Here is a 22479-nt window from a genome sequence, read left to right as displayed (position 1 = left end):
GCCGTGTGGTGGGCGCTGAGGCCGTTCATCTGCAGCGTCACCGTGCCCTGGGAGGTGTCCCTGGAGATGGTGGAGCGGCCTTTGACCGCCGACCCGTAGTACGTCCAGCCCTCGGTCCTGATACTCCCGACCCACTCGAGCCCCTTCCCGGGCGCCTGTCGCACCCAGCTCATGGCGTAGCTGCTGGGGGTGAAGGTGGAGACCATGCAGAGGAGGTCATGGACCCCCAACCCAACCCCATACCCAACCCTGCCCACCCCACCCCAACCCAACCCATCCCAACCCAACCCAACTCAACCCAACCCAACCCAACCCAACCCCCGCCGGCCGCTCCATGGTGCCACATCCCCGCTCTTCCCCTCCCAACCTTCTCCTCCACCATGGGCGCCCGCTTGGCCTCCATCCTCCTCCTCCTCCTCGCCGCCCTGCCAGGTAGGACCCGGCCCGGCCGACCCCCACCCCGGGCGCGGACCCGGGGGGCAACGCCGCCACCGGGCGACTCCACCGTGGACTTTCTGTGTCCCCAGGGCTGCGGCGCGGCCGTGCAGCTGGTCGAGTCCGGAGGTGGCCTCCAGACGCCTGGTGGCTCCATGACCCTCATCTGCAGGACCTCCGGCTTCACCTTCAGCAGCTACAGCATGCACTGGGTGCGACAGGCGCCCGGGAAGGGGCTCGAGTTCGTCGCGGGTATTGACTACGATGATGACACCTACTACGGGTCGGCGGTCAAAGGTCGCTCCACCATCTCCAGGGACAACTCCCAGGGCACGGTGACGCTGCAGATGAACGGCCTCAGCGCCGACGACACGGCCACCTACTTCTGCACCAAAAGTGCTTATGGTGGTGGTGGTGGCCCCGACCCCGTCCTCGTGTCCACACATCCCAGCGTCTTCCCACAATCCCAGCATCTTCTCAAATCCTTGCTCCGATCCCAGACCCCCCTGCCCTGCAGCCCCAAATCCCCGGCGCCCCAAAACCCTGGGATTTTGGGACGATGCTGGGACGTGGGGTGCAGGGCGGGGTCGTTGGGGCTCAGGGCAAAGATTTTGGGAGAAATGGTGGGATTTTGGGGTGCGGGGTGAGGGCTCTGGTGCTGGGGGCGAGGATCTGGGGAAGGGGAGGGGATCTGGGAGGAGGCTCCTGGCTGAGCGCCGGGGTCTGTGGGGAGATGGTGGGATGTGGGGACACAGAGCAGGGACCTTGGGGACACGGGGATGGGGTCGGGGCCACCACCAGCACCACCAGCAGCTCGGGCGCAGCAGTGGGTGGCCGTGTGGTGGCGGTGCTGAGACAGCTCATCTGCAGCATCACCGTGCCCTGGGAGGTGTCCCTGGAGATGGTGGAGCCACCTTCCACCGCCGACCCGTAGCTTGTGGTACCACCACTGCTAATAAGTGCGACGAACTCGAGCCCCTTCCCGGGCGCCTGTCGCACCCAGCTCATGGCGTAGCTGCTGGGGGTTCAGCCAGAAACCTTCTAGACGAGGGTCATGGACCCACCAGGTGTCTGGAAGCCCCTCTGTACAAAAAACCCAACCCAACCCAACCCAACTCAACCCAACTCAACCCAACTCAAACCAACCCACCTCAAACCAATCCACTTCCACCCAACCCAACCCAACCCAACCCCACTCAACCCAACCCCGCCCACCCAACACAACTCCACCCCCCAGCACCCAACTCAACCCACCGGGGCGACTCCACCGTGGACTTTCTGTGTCCCCAGGGCTGCGGGCGGCCCGTGCAGCTGGTCGAGTCCGGAGGTGGCCCTCCAGACGCCTGGTGGCTCCATGACCCTCGTCTGCAGGACCTCCGGCTTCACCTTCAGCAGCCACCCCATGGACTGGGTGCGACAGGCGCCCGGGAAGGCGCTCGAGTTCGTCGCGGGCAGTTACAGTAACGCCCTCACCGCACTTTTTACCAGTGGTAGTAGTAGCAAAGTCTACGGGTCGGCGGTGGAAGGTCGCTCCACCATCCCCAGGGACAACTCCCAGGGCACGGTGATGCTGCAGATGAACGGCCTCAGCGCCCACCACATGGCCACCCACTGCTGCGCCCGAGAAGGTGCTGCTGGTGGTGCTCATGCTGGTGGCCCTGACACCGTCCCCGTGTCCCCAAGGTCCCTGCTCTGTGTCCCCACATCCACCATCTCCCCACAGACCCCGGCGCTCAGCCAGGAGCCTCCTCCCAGATCCCCTCCCCTTCCCCAGATCCTCGCCCCCAGCACCAGAGCCCTCACCCCGCACCCCCAAAATCCCACCATTTCTCCCAAAATCTTTGCCCTGAGCCCCAACGACCCCGCCCTGCACCCCACGTCCCAGCATCGTCCCAAAATCTCGGGGTTTTGGGGCGCCGGGGATTTGGGGCTGCAGGGCAGGGGGGTCTGGGATCGGAGCAAGGAATTTGAGAAGATGCTGGGATTGTGGGGAGACGCTGGGATGTGGGGACACGGGGACGGGGTCGGGGCCACCAGTACCATAACCACCAGCAGCTCGGGGCGCAGCAGTAGGTGGCCGTGTCGTCGGTGCTGAGGCCGTTCATCTGCAGCGTCACCGTGCCCTGGGAGTTGTCCCTGGAGATGGTGGAGCGACCTTTGACCGCCGACCCGCAGTTGGTGTCATCATCGTAGTCAATACCCGCGACGTATTCGAGCCCCTTCCCGGGCGCCTGTCGCGCCCAGACCATGCTGTAGCTGCTGAGGGTGAAGCCGGAGACCGTGCAGACGAGGGTCATGGAGCCACCAGGCGTCTGGAGGCCACCTCCGGATTCGACCAGCTGCACGGCCGCCCGCAGCCCTGGGGACACAGAAAGTCCACGGTGGAGTGGCCCGGTGGGTTGAGTTGGGGTGCTGGGGGGTGGAGTTGTGTTGGGTGGGCGGGGTTGGGTTGAGTGGGGTTGGGTTGGGTTGGGTGGAAGTGGATCAGGTTGAGTTGGGTTGGGTGGATTTGGTTGGGTTGAGGTGGGCAGGGTTGGGTACAGTGGGGCGGGGTTGGGTAGGGGGGTTGGCTTGGGGGTCCCTGACCTCCTCTGCACGGTCTCCAGCGTCACCTCCAGCAGCTACGCCATGAGCTGGGCGCGACAGGCGCCTGAGAAGGGGCTCGAGAGGGTCGCGAGTATCAGCAGTGGTGGTAGCACATGGTACGGGTCGGCGGTCAAAGGCCGCTCCACCATCTCCAGGGACACCTCCCAGGGCACGGTGACGCTGCAGAATGAACGGCCTCAGCGCCCACCACACGGCCACCCACTGCTGCGCCAGAGAAGGTGCTGGTGGTGGTGGTGCTGGTGGCCCCGACCCCGTCCCCGTGTCCCCACATCCCAGCGTTTTCCCCAAAATCCCGACATCTTCCCAAATTCTTTGCCCCAGGCATCGCCATCCCCCACCCTGCGTCCCCCAAATCCCACTCTTCTCCCCAAATCCCAACATCTGCCCCAAAATCCTCACCCCGAGCCCCAACATCCCTGCCCCGCCTCCCCGAATCCCCTCCCCCTCCCCAAACCCGAGCCCCCGAGCCCGGCCGGTGCCTGGGACGACGATTTGGGGGCAGACGCTGGGATTTTGGGGTGCGGGGTGAGGATGCCTGGGGCAAGGATTTTGGGGAAGATCATGGGATTTGGGGGAAAATGCTGGGAGTTTGGGCTGCAGGGCAGGGATGTGTGGCTCAGAGCACAGATTTTAGGGAAAATGATGGAAATTTTGGGGAAAATTGCTGGGAATTGGGGATGTCGGGCAGGGATGGTGGTGCTTGGGGCAAGGAAATTGGGGAAGATGGTGGGATTTGGGGACAAACCCCGGGATTTTGGGGTGCAAGGTGAGGATGCCGATGCTTGGGGCAGGATTTTGGGATTATACTGGGGGATTTGGGTTGATGCTGGGATTTGGGATGCAGAGCAGGGGTGGTGGTGCTTGGGGTGAGGACTTTGGGAAGACGCCGGATGTGGGGACACGGGGACGGCGTTGGGGCCACCACCATAACCATCAGCAGCTCGGGGCGCAGAAGTAGATGGCCGTGTCTTCGGCGCTGAGGCCGTTCATCTGCAGCGTCACCGTGCCCTGCGAGTTGTCCCTGGAGATGGTGGAGCGACCTTTGACCGCCGACCCGTAGTAGGTGCTACCACCACTGCTAATAACTGCGACGAACTCGAGCCCCTTCCCGGGCGCCTGTCGCACCCAGTGCATGCTGTAGCTGCTGAGGGTGAAGCCGGAGGTCCTGCAGATGAGGGTCATGGAGCCACCAGGCGTCTGGAGGCCACCTCCGGACTCGACCAGCTGCACGGCCGCCCGCAGCCCTGGGGACACAGAAAGTCCACGGTGGAGTCGCCCCGGTGGGTTGAGTTGGGTGCTGGGGGGTGGAGTTGTGTTGGGTGGGCGGGATTGGGTTGGGTTGGGTTCGGGTTGGGTTGGGTTGGGTGGAAGTGGATTGGGTTCAGGTGGGTTGGTTTGAGTTGGTTTGAGTTGGTTTGAGTTGGGTTGAGTTGGGTTGAGTTGGGTTGGGTTGGGTTGGGTTGGGTGGATTTGGTTGGGTTGAGGTGGGTTGAGTTGGGTTGAGTTGGGTTGAGTTGGGTTGAGTTGGGTTGAGTTGGGTTGGGTTGGGTTGGGTGTCCAGGGGTCAGGTACAGAGGGGCCTCCGGATGCCTGGTGGGTCCATGACCCTCATCCTGCAGGACCTCCAGCTTCACCCCCAGCAGCTACGCCATGTTCTGGGTGCGACAGGCGCCCGGGAAGGGGCTCGAGTGGGTCGGGAGTATCAGGACCGAGGGTTGGACGTACTATGGGTCGGTGGTGGAAGGTTTCTCCACCATCTCCAGGGACACGTCCCAGGGCACAGTGACGCTGCAGATGAACGGCCTCAGCGCCCACCACACGGCCACCTACTTCTGCGCCCGAGCTGCTGGTGGTTATGGTGGTGGCCCCGACCCCATCCCCATGTCCCCAAGGTCCCTGCTCTGTGTCCCCACATCCCACCATCTCCCCACAGACCCCGGCGCTCAGCCAGGAGCCTCCTCCCAGATCCCCTCCCCTTCCCCAGATCCTCGCCCCCAGCACCAGAGCCCTCACCGCGCACCCCAAAATCCCAGCAGCTTCCCAGAACCCGGTGTGATCCCAAAAACCTTGCCCCAAGCACCAGCATCTTCACCTTGCACCCCAAAATACCGGTACTTGGGGAAGATTTGGGCAAAATCAGTGGATTTGGGAAAATGCTTCAATTTTGGGATGCAGGGTAGGGATGTCTGGGCGCAGAGCCCAGATTTTAGGGAAGATAATGGAAATTTTGGGAAAATGGTGGGAAATGGGGATGCAGGGCAGGGAAGTTGATTCTTGGGGCAAGGATTTTGAGGGAAGAAAATGGGATTTGGGGAAGATGCTGGGATTTGGGGAAAATGGTGGAAATTTGGGCATGCAGGGTAAGGATGCTGGTGCTTGGGGCAAGGATTTGGGGAAAATCAGTGGATTTTGGGAAAATACTGATATTTGCAATGCAGGGTAGGGATGTCTGTGCTCAGAGCACAGATTTTTGGGAAGATAATGGAAATTTGGGGAAAATGATAGGAAATGGGGATGTTGGGCAGGGATGCCGGTGCTTGGGGCAAGGAAATTGTGAAAGATGGTGGGAATTTGGGAAAATAGTGGGATTTGGGGGATGCGGGGTGAGGATGCTGCTGCTTTGGGCAAGGATTTGGGGAAGATAACAGAATTTTTGGGAAAATGCTGGGATTTTAGGTTGCAGGGTAGGGAAGCTGATGTTTGGGGCAAGGCTTTTGAGGGAAGAAAATGGGATTTGGGGAAGAAGCTGGGATGTTGGGGTGCACGGTGAGGATGCTGGTGCTTGGGGCAAGGATTTTGGGATTATAGTGGGGTTTTTGGATGATGCTGGGATTTGGGATGCAGAGCAGGGGTGGTGATGCTTGGGGCAAGGACTTTGGGAAGATGCTGGGATGTGGGGACACGGGGACGGGGTTGGGGGCACCACCAGCACCATCAGCACTTTTGGCGCAGAAGTAGGTGGCCGTGTCGTCGGCGCTGAGGCCGTTCATCTGCAGCGTCACCGTGCCCTGGGAGTTGTCCCTGGAGATGGTGGAGCGGCCTTTGACCGCTGACCCGTAGTAGGTGTCATCATCGTAGTCAATACCCGCGACGTATTCGAGCCCCTTCCCGGGCGCCTGTCGCACCCACTCCATGTTGTAGCTGCTGAGGGTGAAGCCGGAGGTCCTGCAGACGAGGGTCATGGAGCCACCAGGCGTCTGGAGGCCACCTCCGGACTCGCCCAGCTGCACGGCCGCCCGCAGCCCTGGGGACACAGAAAGGCCACGGTGGAGTCGCCCGGTGGGTTGAGTTGGGTGCTGGGGGGTGGAGTTGTGTTGGGTGGGTTGGGTTGGAGTGGCTTGGGTTGGGTTGGGTTGGGTGAAAGTGGATTGGGTTGAGTTGGGTTGGGTGGATTTGGTTGGGTTGAGGTGGGCAGGGTTGGGTACAGGGGGGCGGGGTTGGGTAGGGGGTTGGGTTGGGGGTCCCTGACCTCCTCTGCACGGTCTCCAGCGTCAGCCTCAGCAGCTACGCCATGAGCTGGGTGCGACAGGCACCTGGGAAGGGGCTCGAGAGGGTCGCGGGTATCAGCAAAAGTGGTGGTACCACAAGCTACGGGTCGGCGGTGGAAGGTCTCTCCACCATCTCCAGGGACAACTCCCAGGGCACGGTGACGCTGCAGATGAACGGCCTCAGCGCCCACCACACGGCCACCCACTGCTGCGCCAGAGAAGGTGCTGGTGCTGGTGGTGGTTGCTGGGTTCTCCCCAACCCTGCATCTCCCCAGCGCCCCGAGCCTTCACCGTTTGCCTTCAGGCCCCAAATCTTGAGTGTTTGTCCTCGGCCTCAGTCATTTTTGCCCCAAATCTTGACCATTTCTGCCTTAAACCTCGACCTTTTTTTGCCCCAGTTTTGCCCTGAACCTTGACCGGTTTTGCCCTCAGCCTCCATCGCTTTTGCCCCAAATCTTGACCATTTTTGCCCCATTTTCTCCCCAAATCTTGACCGTTCGCCTTGGGCCTCGATTGTTTTTGCCCCAAATCTTGTCTGGTTTTGCCCCAAATCTTTTTGCCCAAATGTTGACCGTTTTTGCCCAAGGCCTCAATGGGTTTTGCCCCAAATCTTGACCATTGTTGCCACGAGCCTTGACCATTTTTGCCCCATTTTCTCCCCAAATATTGACCGTTTGACTTAGGCCTCAATCATTTTCACCAAATCTTGACCATTTTTGCCCCAAATCTTGACCATTTGCCCTCAACCTTTATCATTTTTGCCCCAAATCTTGACCATTTTTGCCCCATATTTCCCCCATATCTGGACTGTTTGCCCTCGGCCTCGGTCATTATTGCCCCAAGTCTTGACAGTTTTTGCCCCAAACCTCAGCTGTGTTTGCCCCGAGCCGTGACCGTTTGCCTTCAGGCCCCAAATCTGGACCCTTCGCCCTCGGCCTCAGTTGGTTTTGCACCAAATCTTGACTGTTTTTGCCCCAAACCACAACCTTTATTTCCCCAGGCCTTGACTGTTGGCCCTAGGCCTCAACCATTTTTGCCCCAAATCTTGACCTTTTTTGCCCCAAATCTTGACTGTTGGCCCTAGGCCTCAACCATTTTTACCCCAAATCTTGACTGGTTTTGCCCCAAATCTTGACTGTTGGCCCTAGGCCTCAACCATTTTTACCCCAAATCTTGACCTTTTTTGCCCCGAGTCTTCACTCTTTGCCCTTGGCCTCAACCGTTTTTGCCCAGATCTTGACCGTTTTTGACCTAAATCTTCACTCTTTGCCTTAGGCCTCAATTTTTCTTGCCCCAAATCCAGCACCACCACCACCAGCCGACGCGAAGTACGTCCAGCCCTCGGTCCTGATACTCCCGACCCACTCGAGCCCCTTCCTGGGCGCCTGTCGCACCCAGCTCATGGTGTAGCTGCTGGGGGTGAAGCTGGAGACCGTGCAGAGGAGGTCATGGACCCACCAGGCATCTGGAGGTCCCTCTGTACCTGACCCTGGCCACCCAACTCCAACCCAACCCAACCCAACCCACCCAACCCAACCCAACCCAACCCAACCCAACCCAACCCCAACCCAACCCAACCCCGCCGGCCGCTCCATGGTGCCACATCCCCGCTCTTCCCCTCCCAACCTTCTCCTCCACCATGGGTGCCCGCTTGGCCTCCATCCTCCTCCTCCTCCTCGCCGCCCTGCCAGGTAGGACCCGGCCCGGCCGACCCCCGCCCCGGGCGCGGACCCGGGGGGCGACGCCGCCACCGGGCGACTCCACCGTGGACTTTCTGTGTCCCCAGGGCTGCGGGCGGCCGTGCAGCTGGGCGAGTCCGGAGGTGGCCTCCAGACGCCTGGTGGCTCCATGACCCTCATCTGCAGGACCTCCGGCTTCACCCTCAGCAGCTACGACATGGACTGGGTGCGACAGGCGCCCGGGAAGGGGCTCGAGTTCGTCGCACTTATTAGCAGTGGTGGTAGCACCTACTACGGGTCAGCGGTCAAAGGCCGCTCCACCATCTCCAGGGACAACTCCCAGGGCACGGTGACGCTGCAGATGAACGGCCTCAGCGCCGACGACACGGCCACCTACTTCTGCGCCAGAAGTGCTTATGGTGGTGGTGGTGGCCCCGACCCCGTCCTCGTGTCCACACATCCCAGCGTCTTCCCACAATCCCAGCATCTTCTCAAAATCCTTGCTCCGATCCCAGACCCCCCCTGCCCTGCAGCCCCAAACCCCGGCGCCCCAAAACCCTGGGATTTTGGGACGATGCTGGGACGTGGGGTGCAGGGCGGGGTCGTTGGGGCTCAGGGCAAAGATTTTGGGAGAAACGGTGGGATTTTGGGGTGCGCGGTGAGGGCTCTGGTGCTGGGGGCGAGGATCTGGGGAAGGGGAGGGGATCTGGGAGGAGGCTCCTGGCTGAGCGCCGGGGTCTGTGGGGAGATGGTGGGATGTGGGGACACAGAGCAGGGACCTTGGGGACACAGGGATGGGGTCGGGGCCACCACCATAACCACCAGCAGCTCTGGTGCAGCAGTAGGTGGCCGTGTGGTGGGCGCTGAGGCCGTTCATCTGCAGCGTCACCGTGCCCTGGGAGGTGTCCCTGGAGATGGTGGAGAGACCTTCCACCGCCGACCCGTAGTAGGTGCTACCACCACTGCTGATACTCGCGACCCTCTCGAGCCCCTTCCCGGGCGCCTGTCGCACCCAGCTCATGGCGTAGCTGCTGAGGGTGAAGCTGGAGACCATGCAGAGGAGGTCAGGGACCCCCAAGCCAACCCCCTACCCTACCCCGCCCCCCTGTACCCAACCCTGCCCACCTCAACCCAACCAAATCCAACCCAACTCAACCCAACTCAACCCGATCCACTTCCACCCAACCCAACCCAACCCAACCCAACCCAACCCAACCCCGCCCACCCAACACAACTCCACCCCCCAGCACCCAACTCAACCCACCAGGCGACTCCACCGTGGACTTTCTGTGTCCCCAGGGCTGCGGGCGGCCGTGCAGCTGGTTGAGTCCGGAGGTGGCCTCCAGACGCCTGGTGGCTCCATGACCCTCGTCTGCAGGACCTCCGGCTTCACCCTCAGCAGCTATGCCGTGGAGTGGGTGCGACAGGCGCCCGGGAAGGGGCTCGAGTGGGTCGCACTTATTAGCAGTGGTGGTAGCACATGGTATGGGTCGGCGGTCAAAGGCCGCTCCACCATCTCCAGGGACACCTCCCAGGGCACGGTGACGCTGCAGATGAACGGCCTCAGCGCCCACCACACGGCCACCCACTGCTGCGCCCGAGATGCTGATGGTTATGGTGGTGGCCCCGACCCCGTCCCCGTGTCCCCACATCCCAACGTTTTCCCCAAAATCCCAGCATCTTCTCAGAATTTTTGCTCTGAGCCCCAAGAACCCGGCCCTGCAGCCCCACATCCCAGCATCTTCCCAAAGTCCTCGCCCCCAGCACCACCACCCCTGCCCTGCGTCCCAAATCCCAGCATCGTCCCAAAATCCCAGTATATTCCCAGAGTCCTTGCCCCAAGCACCACCGTTCTCACCTTGCATCCCAAAATCCCAATTTCTTCCCCAAAACCCTTGCCCCAAGCATCAGTTTCCCCGCCCTGCAGCCCTAAATCCCAGCATTTTCCCAGAAATTCCGTTATCCTCCCAAAAATCTTGGCTCTGGCCCGAGACACCCCATCCCTGTGTCCCAAAGTCCAAGCGTTTTCCCCAAATCCCAGTATTTTCCTGGAAGTTCTGCCCCGAGCAGCAGCATCCTCACCGTGCACCCCAAAATCCGATTATTTTCCCCAAATCCCAGCGTCTTCCCCAAATCCTCGCCCCAGACATCAAAAAAAAAAACCGGGGTCGGGAAGAGGCTGAGATTTGGGGGTGCAGGGCGGGGTTCTTGGTGCTTGGGGTGAGGATTTTGTGGGAGATAATGAGATTTTGGGAAAATGCTGGGATTTTGGGGTCATAGGGTTGGGACGTTGACGCTTGGGGTGAGGATTTTGGGGGAGATAATGGGATTTTGGGAAAATGCTGGGATTTTGGGGTCGTAGGGTTGGGATGTTGATGCTCGGGGTGAAAATTTTGGGGAAGATAATGAGATTTTGGGAAAATGCTGGGATTTTGGGGTTGTAGGGTCGGGACGTTGACGCTCGGGGTGAGGATTTTGGGGGAGATCATGGGATTGATGGGAAAATGCTGAGATTTGGGGTTTCAGGGTGGGGGTGTCTGCGCTCGCAGCAAAAAGTTTTTGGGAAGATGAAGGAAATTTTGGGAAAATGCTGGGATTTGGGGCTGCAGGGTAGGGAAATTGGTGCTTGGGGCAAGGATTTTGGGATTATTTTGGTGTTTTGGGATGATGATGGAATTTGGAGCTGCAGGACAGGGGTGGTGGTGCTTGGGGCAAGGATTTTGGGAAAATGTTGGGATGTGGGGACACGGGGACGGGGTCGGGGCCACCAGCACCAGGATAATTTCCAACACCGCTTCTGGCGCAGAAGTAGGTGGCCGTGTCATCAGCGCTGAGGCCGCTCATCTGCAGCGTCACCGTGCCCTGGGAGGTGTCCCTGGAGATGGTGGAGCGACCCTTGACCGCCGACCCGTATCTTGTGGTACCACCATCCTTGTGAATACCCGCGATGAACTCGAGCCCCTTCCCGGGCGCCTGTCGCACCCAGTTCATGGGGTAGCTGCTGAGGGTGAAGCCGGAGGTCCTGCAGATGAGGGTCATGGAGCCACCAGGCGTCTGGAGGCCACCTCCGGACTCGACCAGCTGCACGGCCGCCCGCAGCCCTGGGGACACAGAAAGTCCACGGTGGAGTCGCCTGGTGGCGGCGTCGCCCCCCGGGTCCGCGCCCGGGGCGGGGGTCGGCCGGGCCGGGTCCTACCTGGCAGGGCGGCGAGGAGGAGGAGGAAGATGGAGGCCAAGCGGGCGCCCATGGTGGAGGAGAAGGTTGGGAGGGGAAGAGCGGGGATGTGGCACCATGGAGCGGCCGGTGGGGTTGTGTTGGGTTGGGTTGGGTTGGGTTGGGTGGGTTGGAGTTGGGTTGGGGTGGGCAGGGTTGGGTGGGGGGTTGGGTTCGGGGTCCATGACCTCCTCTGCATGGTCTCCACCTTCACCCCCAGCAGCTACGCCATGGTCTGGGTGCGACAGGCGCCCGGGAAGGGGCTCGAGTGGGTCGGGAGTATCAGGACCGAGGGCTGGACGTACTTCGCATCGGCTGGTGGTAGTGGTGCTGGATTTGGGGCAAGAAAAATTGAGGCCTAAGGCAAAGAGTGAAGATTTAGGTCAAAAACGGTCGAGGCCAAGGGCAAAGAGTGAAGACTCAGGGCAAAAACGTCAAGATTTGGGGTAAAAATGGTTGAGGCCTAGGGCCAACAGCCAAGATTTGGGGCAAAACCAGTCAAGATTTGGGGTAAAAATGGTTGAGGCCTAGGGCCAACAGCCAAGATTTGGGGCAAAACCAGTCAAGATTTGGGGTAAAAATGGTTGAGGCCTAGGGCCAACAGCCAAGATTTGGGGCAAAACCAGTCAAGATTTGGGGTAAAAATGGTTGAGGCCTAGGGCCAACAGCCAAGATTTGGGGCAAAACCAGTCAAGATTTGGGGCAAAACTGTTTGAGGCCGAGGGCCAACAGCCAAGATTTGGAGCAAAACCAGTCAAGATTTGGGGTAAAAATGGTTGAGGCCTAGGGCCAACAGTCAAAGCCTGGGGAAAAAAAAGGTTGTGGTTTGGGGCAAAAACAGTCAAGATTTGGTGCAAAACCGACTGAGGCCGAGGGCAAACGGTCCAGATTTGGGGGAAATATGGGGCAAAAATGGTCAAGATTTGGGGCAAAAATGGTCAAGATTTGGCGAAAATGATTGAGGCCTAAGGCAAACGGTCAAGATTTGGGAAGAAAATGGGGCAAAAACGGTCAAGGCTCGGGGCAACAATGGTCAAGATTTGGGGCAAAACCCATTGAGGCCTTGGGCAAAAACGGTCAACATTTGGGCAAAAAGATTTGGGGCAAAACCAGACAAGATTTGGGGCAAAAACAATCGAGGCCCAAGGCGAACGGTCAAGATTTGGGGAGAAAATGGGGCAAAACTGGTGAAGATTTGGGGCAAAAGTGGTCAAGATTTGGCGAAAATGATTGAGACCTAGGGCAAAAATGGTCCAGGCTCGGGGCAAAAACGGTCAAGATTTGGGGCAAAAGCTGTCAAGAACGGGGGTAAAAAATGATTGAGGCCTAGGAAGCAAATGGTGGACCTTTGGGGCAAGAATGGTCAGGATTTGGGGAAAATGATTGAGGCCTGGGGCAGAGAGTGAAGGCCCAGGGCAAAATGGGTCCAGATTTGGGGCAAAAGCGATGGAGGCCGAGGGCAAAACCGGTCAAGGTTCAGGGCAAAACTGGGGCAAAAAAAAGGTCGCGGTTTAAGGAAAAAATGGTCAAGATTTGGGGCAAAAATGACTGAGGCCGAGGACAAACACTCAAGATTTGGGGCCTGAAGGCAAACGGTGAAGGCTCGGGGCGCTGGGGAGATGCAGGGTTGGGGAGAACCCAGCAACCACCACCAGCACCAGCACCTTCTCTGGCGCAGCAGTGGGTGGCCGTGTGGTGGGCACTGAGGCCGTTCATCTGCAGCGTCACCGTGCCCTGGGAGGTGTCCCTGGAGATGGTGGAGAGACCTTCCACCGCCGACCCGTAGCTTGTGGTACCACCACTTTTGCTGATACCCGCGACCCTCTCGAGCCCCTTCCCAGGCGCCTGTCGCGCCCAGCTCATGGCGTAGCTGCTGAGGGTGAAGCTGGAGACCATGCAGAGGAGGTCAGGGACCCCCAAGCAACCCCCTACCCAACCCCGCCCCACTGCACCCAACCTGCCCACCTCAACCCAACCAAATCCACCCAACCCAACCCAACTCAACCCGATCCACTTCCACCCATCCCAACCCAACCCAACCCAACCCCGCCCACCCAACACAACTCCACCCCCCAGCACCCAACTCAACCCACCAGGCGACTCCACCGTGGACTTTCTGTGTCCCCAGGGCTGCGGGCGGCCGTGCAGCTGGTCGAGTCCGGAGGTGGCCTCCAGACGCCTGGTGGCTCCATGACCCTCATCTGCAGGACCTCCGGCTTCACCCTCAGCAGCTACGCCATGGAGTGGGTGCGACAGGCGCCCGGGAAGGGGCTCGAGTGGGTCGCGTATATTAACAGCGGTGGTGGCACCTACTACGGGTCGGCGGTCAAAGGCCGCTCCACCATCTCCAGGGACACCTCCCAGGGCACGGTGACGCTGCAGATGAACAACCTCAGCGCCCACCACACGGCCACCCACTGCTGTGCCAGAAGTGCTTATGGTGCTGGTGGTGGCCCCGACCCCGTCCCCGTGTCCCCACATCCCAGCATCTTCCCAAAGTCCTTGCCCCAAGCATCACCACACCCTGCTCTGCATCCCAAATCCCAGCATCATCCAAAAACCCCACTATAATCCCAAAATCCTTGCCCCAAGCACCAGCATCCTCACCGTGCACCCCAAATCCCAGCATCTTCCCCAAATCCCATTTTCTTCCCTCAAAATCCTTGCCCCAAGAATCACCTTCCCTGCCCTGCATCCCCATTTCCCATCATTTTCCCCAAATTTCCATTACCTTCCCTAAAATCTGGGCTCTGCGCCCAGACATCCCCGCCCCGCATCCCAAAATCCCAACATTTTCCCCAAAATCCCATGATCTTCCCCAAATCCTCACCCAACGCATCAGCATCCTTACCACGCATCCCCAAATTTCCAGCATTTTCCCAAAATCCCATTATCTTTCCAAAAATCTTTGCCCCAAACATCGCCATCCCAACCCAACCAGCCCCCAAATCCCAGCATTTTCCCAAAATCCCAGAGTTTTCCCCAAAATCCTTCCCCCAAGCATCAGTTTTCCTGCCCTGTATCCCAAAATCCCAGCATTTTCCCAAAATCCCATTGTTTTCCCCCAAATCCTTGCCCCAAACATCCCCATCCCGACCCAACCAGCCCCCAAATCCCAGCATTTTCCCAAAATCCCAGCATTTTCCCCCAAATCCTTGCCCCAAACATCCCCATCCCAACACAACAAGCCCCAAAATCCCAATATTTTCCCAAAATCCCACAATTTTCCCCCAAATCCTTGCCCCGAGCATCCCCATCCCGACCCTACAGCCCCAAAATCCCGGCATTTTCCCAAAATCCCCGAGTTTTCCCCCAAATCCCGGCCCCTTCCCTCCATCCCGGCACAAATCCTGGCGGACCCTGCCTCTAATACCCTTAATTAGTAACCCTAATTCATTATTAGCCCTGATAGACTTAATTATTAGCCCTAATTTAGCAGAGCTGGGGAATAAATGTAATTATTAGCCCTAATAGGCTTAATTATTAGCCCTAATTTAGCGGGGCTGGGTTATAAATTTAATTATTAGCCCTAATGGACTTAATTATGAGCTCTAATATAGGAGGGCTGGGGAATAAATTAACTGTTAGCCCTAATAGACTTAATTATTGGCCCTAATATAGAAGAGCTGGGGAATAAAATAATTATTAGCCCTAATAGACTTAATTATGAGCCCTAATATAGGAGGGATTGGGAATAAATGGAATTATTAGCCCTAATAGGCTTAATTATTAGCCCTAATTTAGCAGAGCTGGGGAATAAATGTAATTATTAGCCCTAATGGACTTAATTATTAGCCCTAATATTGGAGAGCTGGGGCATAAATTAACTATTAGCCCTAATAGACTTAATTATCAGCCTTAATAGACTTAATTATTAGCCCTAATATAGGAGGGCTAGGGAATAAAATAATTATTAGCCCTAATAGGCTTAATTATGAGCCCTAATACAGGAGGGCTGGGGAATGAAAGTAATTATTAGCCCTAATAAACTTAATTATGAGCCCTAATATGGGAGGGCTGGGGAATAAATGTAATTATTAGCCCTAATAGACTTAATTATTAGCCCAAATTTACAGCCTTGGGGGATAAATTTAATTACAAGCAGTAATATACTTCATTATTAGCCCAAATAGACTTAATTATTAGCCCTAATTTACAGCCGTGGGGGATAAATTAATTACATGCCCTAATAAATTTAATTATTACCCCAACAGACTTAATTATCAGCCCTAATTTACAGCCTTGGGGATAAATTTAATTACATGCCCTTATAATCTCAATTATTAGCCCTAATAGATTTAATTATTAGCCCTAATTTACAGCCGTGGGGGATAAATTTAATTATAAGCCCTAATATACTTCATTATTAGCCCTAATAAAGTTATTAGCCCGATTAGACTTAATTATCGGCCCTAATTAAAAGCTGTGGAGAATAAATTTAATTACGTGCCTTCATAAATTTAATTATTAACCCAAACAGACTTAATTATTAGCCCTAATAGACTTAATTATCGGCCCTAATTTCCAGTGGACGATAAATTGAATTCCAAGCCCTAATAAATGTAATTATCGGCCCTAATAAATGTAATTATTAGCCCTAATAAGTGTAATTATCAGCCCTAATCAATGTAATTATTCGCCCTAATAAGTGTAATTATCAGCCCAAATAAATGTAATTATTTGCCCTAATAAGTGTAATTATCAGCCCTAATAAATGTAATTATTGGCCCTAATAAATGTAATTATTAGCCCTAATAAGTGTAATTATCAGCCCTAATAAGTGTAATTATTGGCCCTAATGGCGTTGATTTGGGGCCTAACGAGGGCGGAGAAATTAACGAGCCCTCGTTTTGGGGCGAAAAGGCCCCGGTTTGGTTTCGGGCCGGAATTGGGGATTTTTGGGGAAAACCCCGAGGGGGGCGGGGCAGGGGGAGGGAGGGGGAGGGGCTTCCCCGGCCCCGCCCCCCGGGGTTTTTCATTGGCGTCGACTGCGGCGCGCGCTGACGGCCGGGGCTCGGCGGCGTCGCTCCGCGGGGTGATTAATTCATTAATTGATTGATTGATTGATTGATTGATTAATGAGCGCCGGCACCGGCAGCGGCGGCGCGGCTCGGTTTTACTGAGTCTGAATTTTAATTCTGATTTTTATGATGTTTTTAGATTTTATTTCTATTTTTTAATTTCTTTTTAATTTTTATGATGTTTTTTATTTCAGGTTTACTGTCATTTATTTTTCATTTTTGAATTCTTATTGTGTACTTAATTTTATTTTAATTTATTTTTAATTTTTAATTTTTTAATTATATTTTTAATTTTATTTTTATCTTTTTACTTTTTATTTATTATTTTATTTTTTTTTCATTTCTAATTTATTTTTAATTTTTATTATGTTTTTATTTTATTTTATTTTATTTTTATTTTTAATTAATTTTTATTATATTTTAAATTTTATTTTTATTTTATTACTATTTATTTTATTTCTTTTTATTTAAATTATTTTTAATTTATTTATTTATTAATAAATTATTTTATTTCTATTTTTTATTAATTTTTATGATATCTTTATTTTATTTTTGTTTTTATTTATTGATTTATTTATTAATATTCTATTTTATTTCTATTTTTTAATTTATCTTTATTATATTTTTATTTTATTTTTATTTTAATTTAATGTATTTATTTTTTAATATCTTATTTTATTTCGATTGATTTTTATTTTTTAATTTATTTTTGGTTTTATTATGTTTACTATTTTATTTTTCTTTTAACTTTTAAAATTTTTATTACGTTTTTTTAATTTTTCTTTTTATATCTTTATCTTTATTTTTTTAAAATTACTTTATTTTATTTTTATTTGTTTTTATTTAATTTTAAAAAATTATTTTAATTTTTTTTATTTTTTAATTTCTTTTAAAATTTTTATTACTTTTTAAATTTTCTTTTTATATCTTTATTTTTAAATTACCTTATTTTATTTTTATTTATTTTTATTTAATTTTTGAAAAATTATTTTAATTTTTATTTGCTTTTTAACTTCTTTTAAATTTTTAATTACTTTTTTATTTCATTATCACGTGTACGAATTCTGTTATTACACGAGTATTAATAAATATAATTATTAATATCAATATGATAGAATCATATCTATATAACGTGTATCGTATCATACGTAATCGTTAAGAGTTACTGATTATTATGGGCATTAATTTTGTTATCACACGTAATTATGACATTTGATATTTTATATTATTTGATTATTATGTTAGGTAGCTATATTAATAATTGTAATGACGGCTGTAATAATTCTAATGATAGTTATAGCCATGGATTATATTGTATTACAGTTACATTGATAAATATACATTATTATATGTCATATATGTTACGTATATATTATATTATAAGTATGTAATAGTTATATTAATTAATATACATTATAGCGATGTCACCACCGTAATAACCGGGGTCGCGTTCCCGAATACCGGCAGCACAGCGGCTCTTCCTGATATGTTATTTTATTTTATTTTATTTTATTTTATTTTATTTTATTTTATTTTATTTTATTTTATTTTATTTTATTTTAATTTTATTTTAATTTATTTTATTTACTTTATTTTACTTTATTTTATTTTATTTTATTTTATTTTATTTACTTTATTTTATTTCATTGCTTTTATTTCTTTTATTTTTTATAATTTTTTACTTTTCATATTTTTGAACTTCCATCTAATTAACGCTGCTCTCAGCAGCAGCGCGCTCATTAGCGTCAGTTCATCAGCCTCATCATTTTATCATGACTGATTATGATGCGAATTATTAGAAGAAATCGCGATCGTCATGACCTCGATGAGCGCGGCGATATTGACCGTTATGGCCTCGATTATCATTAATATCTTCATCATCATCGTCTTCAGCACCCTCATTAGTTATTGCCGTGATCCTCACCTTGCTCATCGCCTTTCTTATTGTTATTATTTATTATTATTATTATCCTTATTACTGTAATTATCGTCATTATCGTAATCAGCCCCTTCTGATCTCCATCACCGCCTACAGTTATGATTTTTATTACCGTTAATATCACTATCGGCAACGCCCCTCGCCAGCTTATTTTTAATATGACTTTCACTTTCGATTATTCTTCTTATCCCCATCGTTATGATTATTAAAAATTATTTTTCTTGCCAGAGTAAACGTTTTCTTCCTATTATTATGAATTTTATATTATTTTTAATGATTTTATTTTTATTTTATATTATTTTTTAATGTTTTTAATTTTATTTTTTATTTTTTATTTTTAATTGTATTTTTTATTTTTATATTATTTTAAATGATTTTATTTTTTTAATTTATGTTTATGTTTTATTTTTTGTTTTATATTATTCTTAATTATTTTATTTCTCATTTTTCGTTATTTTATTTTTATTTTTTATTTTTTATTTTATATTATTCTTAATTAGTTTCTTCTTTTTTTAATTTTAATTATTTTATATTTCTTATTTTTTATTTCATATTAATCTTAATTATTTTTTTATTTTTTTATTTTTATTATTTTATTTTTTACTATTATTTTTAATTATTTTATTTTTTACTTATTATTTTTCATTTTATATTATTTTTAATTACTTTATTTTTATTTTTAATTTTTATTTTATTTTATATTTCTTATTTTTTATTTCATATTATTCTTAATTATTTATTTTTATTTTTTATTTTTAATTATTTTGGTTTTGTTTTTTATTTTTTATTTTATATTATTTGTAATTATTTTATTTTTATTTTTATTTTTAATTATTTTGTTTTTATTTTTTATTTATTTATTTTATTTTAGTATTATTATTATTAAGCAGGACTAGATTTCCAACGATCCCATCACGATTACTACATGTATTCATTTTTTAATTACATGTATGGATTTTATTATTACATGATAATGATAATAAAATAAATGGAATAAAAGAAATGGAATAAAAGAAAATTGATGGAAAATTGATGGGAAAAATGGAATAAAAGAAAAATAAAAGAATAAAAGAAAATAAAAGAAAATAAAAAAGAAAATAAAGGGAATAAAAGAAAAATTAATGGAATAAAAAACGGAATAAATTAAAATTAATGGAATAAAATAAATGGAATAAAAGAAAATTGATGGGAAACATGGAATAAAAGAATAAAAGAAAATTGAATAAAAATGGAATAAAATAAAATAAAGGGAATAAAAGAAAATTAATAGAATAAAAATGGAATAAATGAAAATTAATGGAATAAAAAAATTGCATAAAAGAAAATAAAGGGGAATAAAAGAAAATAAAGGGAACAAATAAAGGGACCAAAAGAAAATAAATAAAATTAAAAACTAAAACAAACGTAATGGAATAAAAAATGGAATAAAATACACCCCAAAATGAATCGATTTGCAAATTTCACCCCAAAAGGCAACACCAAAATTTCCCCAAAAGGAATCAATTTGCCAAATTTCACCCCCCAAATTCTCCAATTTGAAAGTTCACACCCCAAAATTCGTCACTAAAATGCCCCAAAATGCATTAATTTACAGATTTGACCCCAAAATGCATCCCCGAAATGCCCCAAAATGCATCGATTTGCACATTTCACCCCCAAATTCACCAATTTGCAAATTTCACCCCAAAACGCAGCACCAAAATACCCCCACCAAAATTCATAAATCCACAAATTTCACCCCAAAATTCTCCAATTTGGCAATTCCACCCCAAAACCCATCACCAAAATGCCCCCCAAATTCATCAATGTACAAATTTGACCCCAAAATTCATCCCCAAAATACCCAAAAATGCATCAATTTGCAAATTTCACCCCAAAATTCATCACTAAAATCCCCCCAAATTCATAAATTTACAATTTTCCCCCCCAAAACGCGCCGATTTGCAGATTTCCCCCCCAAAACCCGCCCCCGGCCGCACCCCGAGGAGCCCCCCCCCCGTCCCCGCACCCCAAAACGGCCCCGTTTTGCCCCCCCCCCGCACCCCAAAAACCGCTCCCGCGCGCGGCCTGGGGTTTTTATGAATGAACGCCCAGTAATCTGCCTAGCAACGCGCGCTGATTGGCCGAGAGCGCGGAGGCGGGGCGTGGCTTTGGGGGGAACCCGGAAGCGCGTCCCGCCTTCCGCAAGGGCGCCGTTCCCTTAGCAACGGCGGGGGGGGCCCTTAGCAACGGCCTCGGCGGGGGGGGGGCGGGGGGGGAAAACCTCTCAAAAAATAAATATATAAGGCCCAAAAATGACTAAAAGCCCCCCAAAATAAGAGAAGCCCCCAAAATAAATATTTATAGCCCCCCAAAAATAAGTATATTGCCCCAAATGTAAGTATTTAACCCCAAAATGAAAGTATTTAACCCCGAAAATAATGGTACCGCTCCCAAAAAATCAGTATTGAGCTCGAAAAATAAGTATTTAGCCCCAAAATAGACGCGTATACCCCCTAAAAAAATAAATGTACACCCCAAAAATGAGCCCAGCCCCAAAATAAGTCGAAATCCCCCCAAAAATGAGTTTATAACCCCCAAAATGTGCATTTTGCCCAAAAAATCAGTATTTTGCCCCAAAATATAAGTATTTAACCCCCAAAATAGGTATTTCACCTCCAAAAATAAGGATACACCCCCTAAAAAATAAATGTGCACCCCAGAAATGAGCCCAGCTCCCCAAAATAAGTTGAAATCCCCCAAAAAATGAGTTTATGACCCCAAAAAATATGTATTTTGCCCAAAAACCAGTATTTTGCCCCAAAATACAAATGTTTAACCCCAAAATATAAGGATTTAACCCCCAAAAATAAGGGTACACCCCTCAAAAACTCAATGTGCACCCCAAAAATGAACCCAGCCCCCCAAAATAAGTCGAAATGCCCCCCAAAAAATGAGTTTGATCACCAAAAATACGGACTTTGACCAAAAATTCAGTATTTTGCCCCAAAAATACATGTTTAACCCCAAAATGTAAGGATTTAACCCCCAAAAAATAACGATTTAACCCCCCAAAAAATAAGGGTACACCCCCAAAATGAGCCCAGCCCCCCCAAATCCCCCCCCCCAGGGGCTGGGGAGTAGGTTAAAATGGGGCAAAAAATGGCGATTTCGGGAAAAAAAAAAACAAACCACAAAAAAGCGGTTTTTGTTTAAAAAAAAGGGGGCGTGGCCTCGGCGGGGGGGACTCGGGTGGGGGGAGGGCGGCGTTTTGGGGTGCCCTCCTCATTTTTCTCCCTCCCCCCCCTTTTTTTCCCATTTTCGCCTCTTTTCACCCCAAAATCTTTAGTTTTGGGGGGGGGAGCCCCGAAATCGCCGGAAATCTCCCCAAAACTGGGGCGGGGGGGGGGAGGGGAAAGCCCCCCCCCAATTCTGCCGGGGTTCCCCCAAAAAATTGAGGGGGGGGGGGCTGCAAACCTCCTGGGGGTCCCCCGAAACTCCCTGGGGGTCCCCAAAATCCCCCCCCAAGCCCCCCCGAACCCCCCCCTCGGGGACCCCCCAAACCCCGTGGGGGTCCCGTAAACCCCCTCAGGGCCCCCCAAAACCCCATCAAGCCCCCCCCCCCAAACCCCCTAAGGGACCCCCAGACCCCCTCAGGGACCCCCAAAACCCCCAGAGCCCCCCCAAACCCCCTTAGGGTCCTCAAAAGCCCCCCCAAACCCCCAGAGCCCCCCCTAAAAACCCCCTCAGGGCCCCCCAAACCCCTAGAGCCCCCCCAAATCCCTTCAGGGACCCCCAAAACCCCCCCTCAGGGCCCCCCCCAACCCCTCAAGCCCCCCCAAACCCCCTCAGGCCCCCCAGACCCCCTCAGGGACCCCCAAAAGCCCTCAGACCCCCCCAAACCCCCTCAATCCCCCCTAAAACCCCCTCAGGGCCCCCCCAAAACCCCCAGAGCCCCCCCAAATCCCTTCAGGGACCCCCAAACCCCCCCTCAGGGGCCCCCCGAAACCCCTCAAGCCCCCCCAAACCCCTTCAGGGACCCCCAAACCCCCTCAGAGGCACCCCCAAACCCCCTCAGAGCCCCCCAAAAACCCCCGAGCCCCCCCAAACCCCCTCA

At 50.8% G+C, this 22479-nt stretch overlaps 4 gene segments (V, D, J or C); all 4 read right to left on the bottom strand.

Moving 5' to 3' along the window:
• Positions 1–1941: 1941 nt before the first annotated feature.
• LOC142359083 (immunoglobulin heavy variable 3-23-like) lies at positions 1942–3373 on the bottom strand. The segment is given in 4 exon segments: positions 1942–2005; positions 2476–2794; positions 3080–3201; positions 3312–3373. Coding segments are annotated over 4 exon segments (567 nt in total).
• A 602-nt stretch (positions 3374–3975) lies between these two features.
• LOC142359082 (Ig heavy chain V region 914-like) lies at positions 3976–4645 on the bottom strand. The segment is given in 2 exon segments: positions 3976–4286; positions 4615–4645. Coding segments are annotated over 2 exon segments (342 nt in total).
• Positions 4646–5714: 1069 nt separating this feature from the next.
• LOC142359081 (immunoglobulin heavy variable 3-23-like) lies at positions 5715–6555 on the bottom strand. The segment is given in 3 exon segments: positions 5715–6286; positions 6512–6516; positions 6551–6555. Coding segments are annotated over 3 exon segments (582 nt in total).
• A 4300-nt stretch (positions 6556–10855) lies between these two features.
• LOC142359080 (immunoglobulin heavy variable 3-23-like) lies at positions 10856–11479 on the bottom strand. The segment is given in 2 exon segments: positions 10856–11310; positions 11406–11479. Coding segments are annotated over 2 exon segments (507 nt in total).
• Between the last annotated feature and the right edge of the window lie 11000 nt (positions 11480–22479).

The sequence above is a fragment of the Opisthocomus hoazin genome, unplaced genomic scaffold (genome assembly GCF_030867145.1).
Source record: "Opisthocomus hoazin isolate bOpiHoa1 unplaced genomic scaffold, bOpiHoa1.hap1 HAP1_SCAFFOLD_162, whole genome shotgun sequence".
NCBI classification, from domain to species: Eukaryota; Metazoa; Chordata; class Aves; order Opisthocomiformes; family Opisthocomidae; genus Opisthocomus; species Opisthocomus hoazin.
Note: the sequence above shows the minus strand (reverse complement) of the source record. Positions and strands in the feature narration are given on the sequence as shown.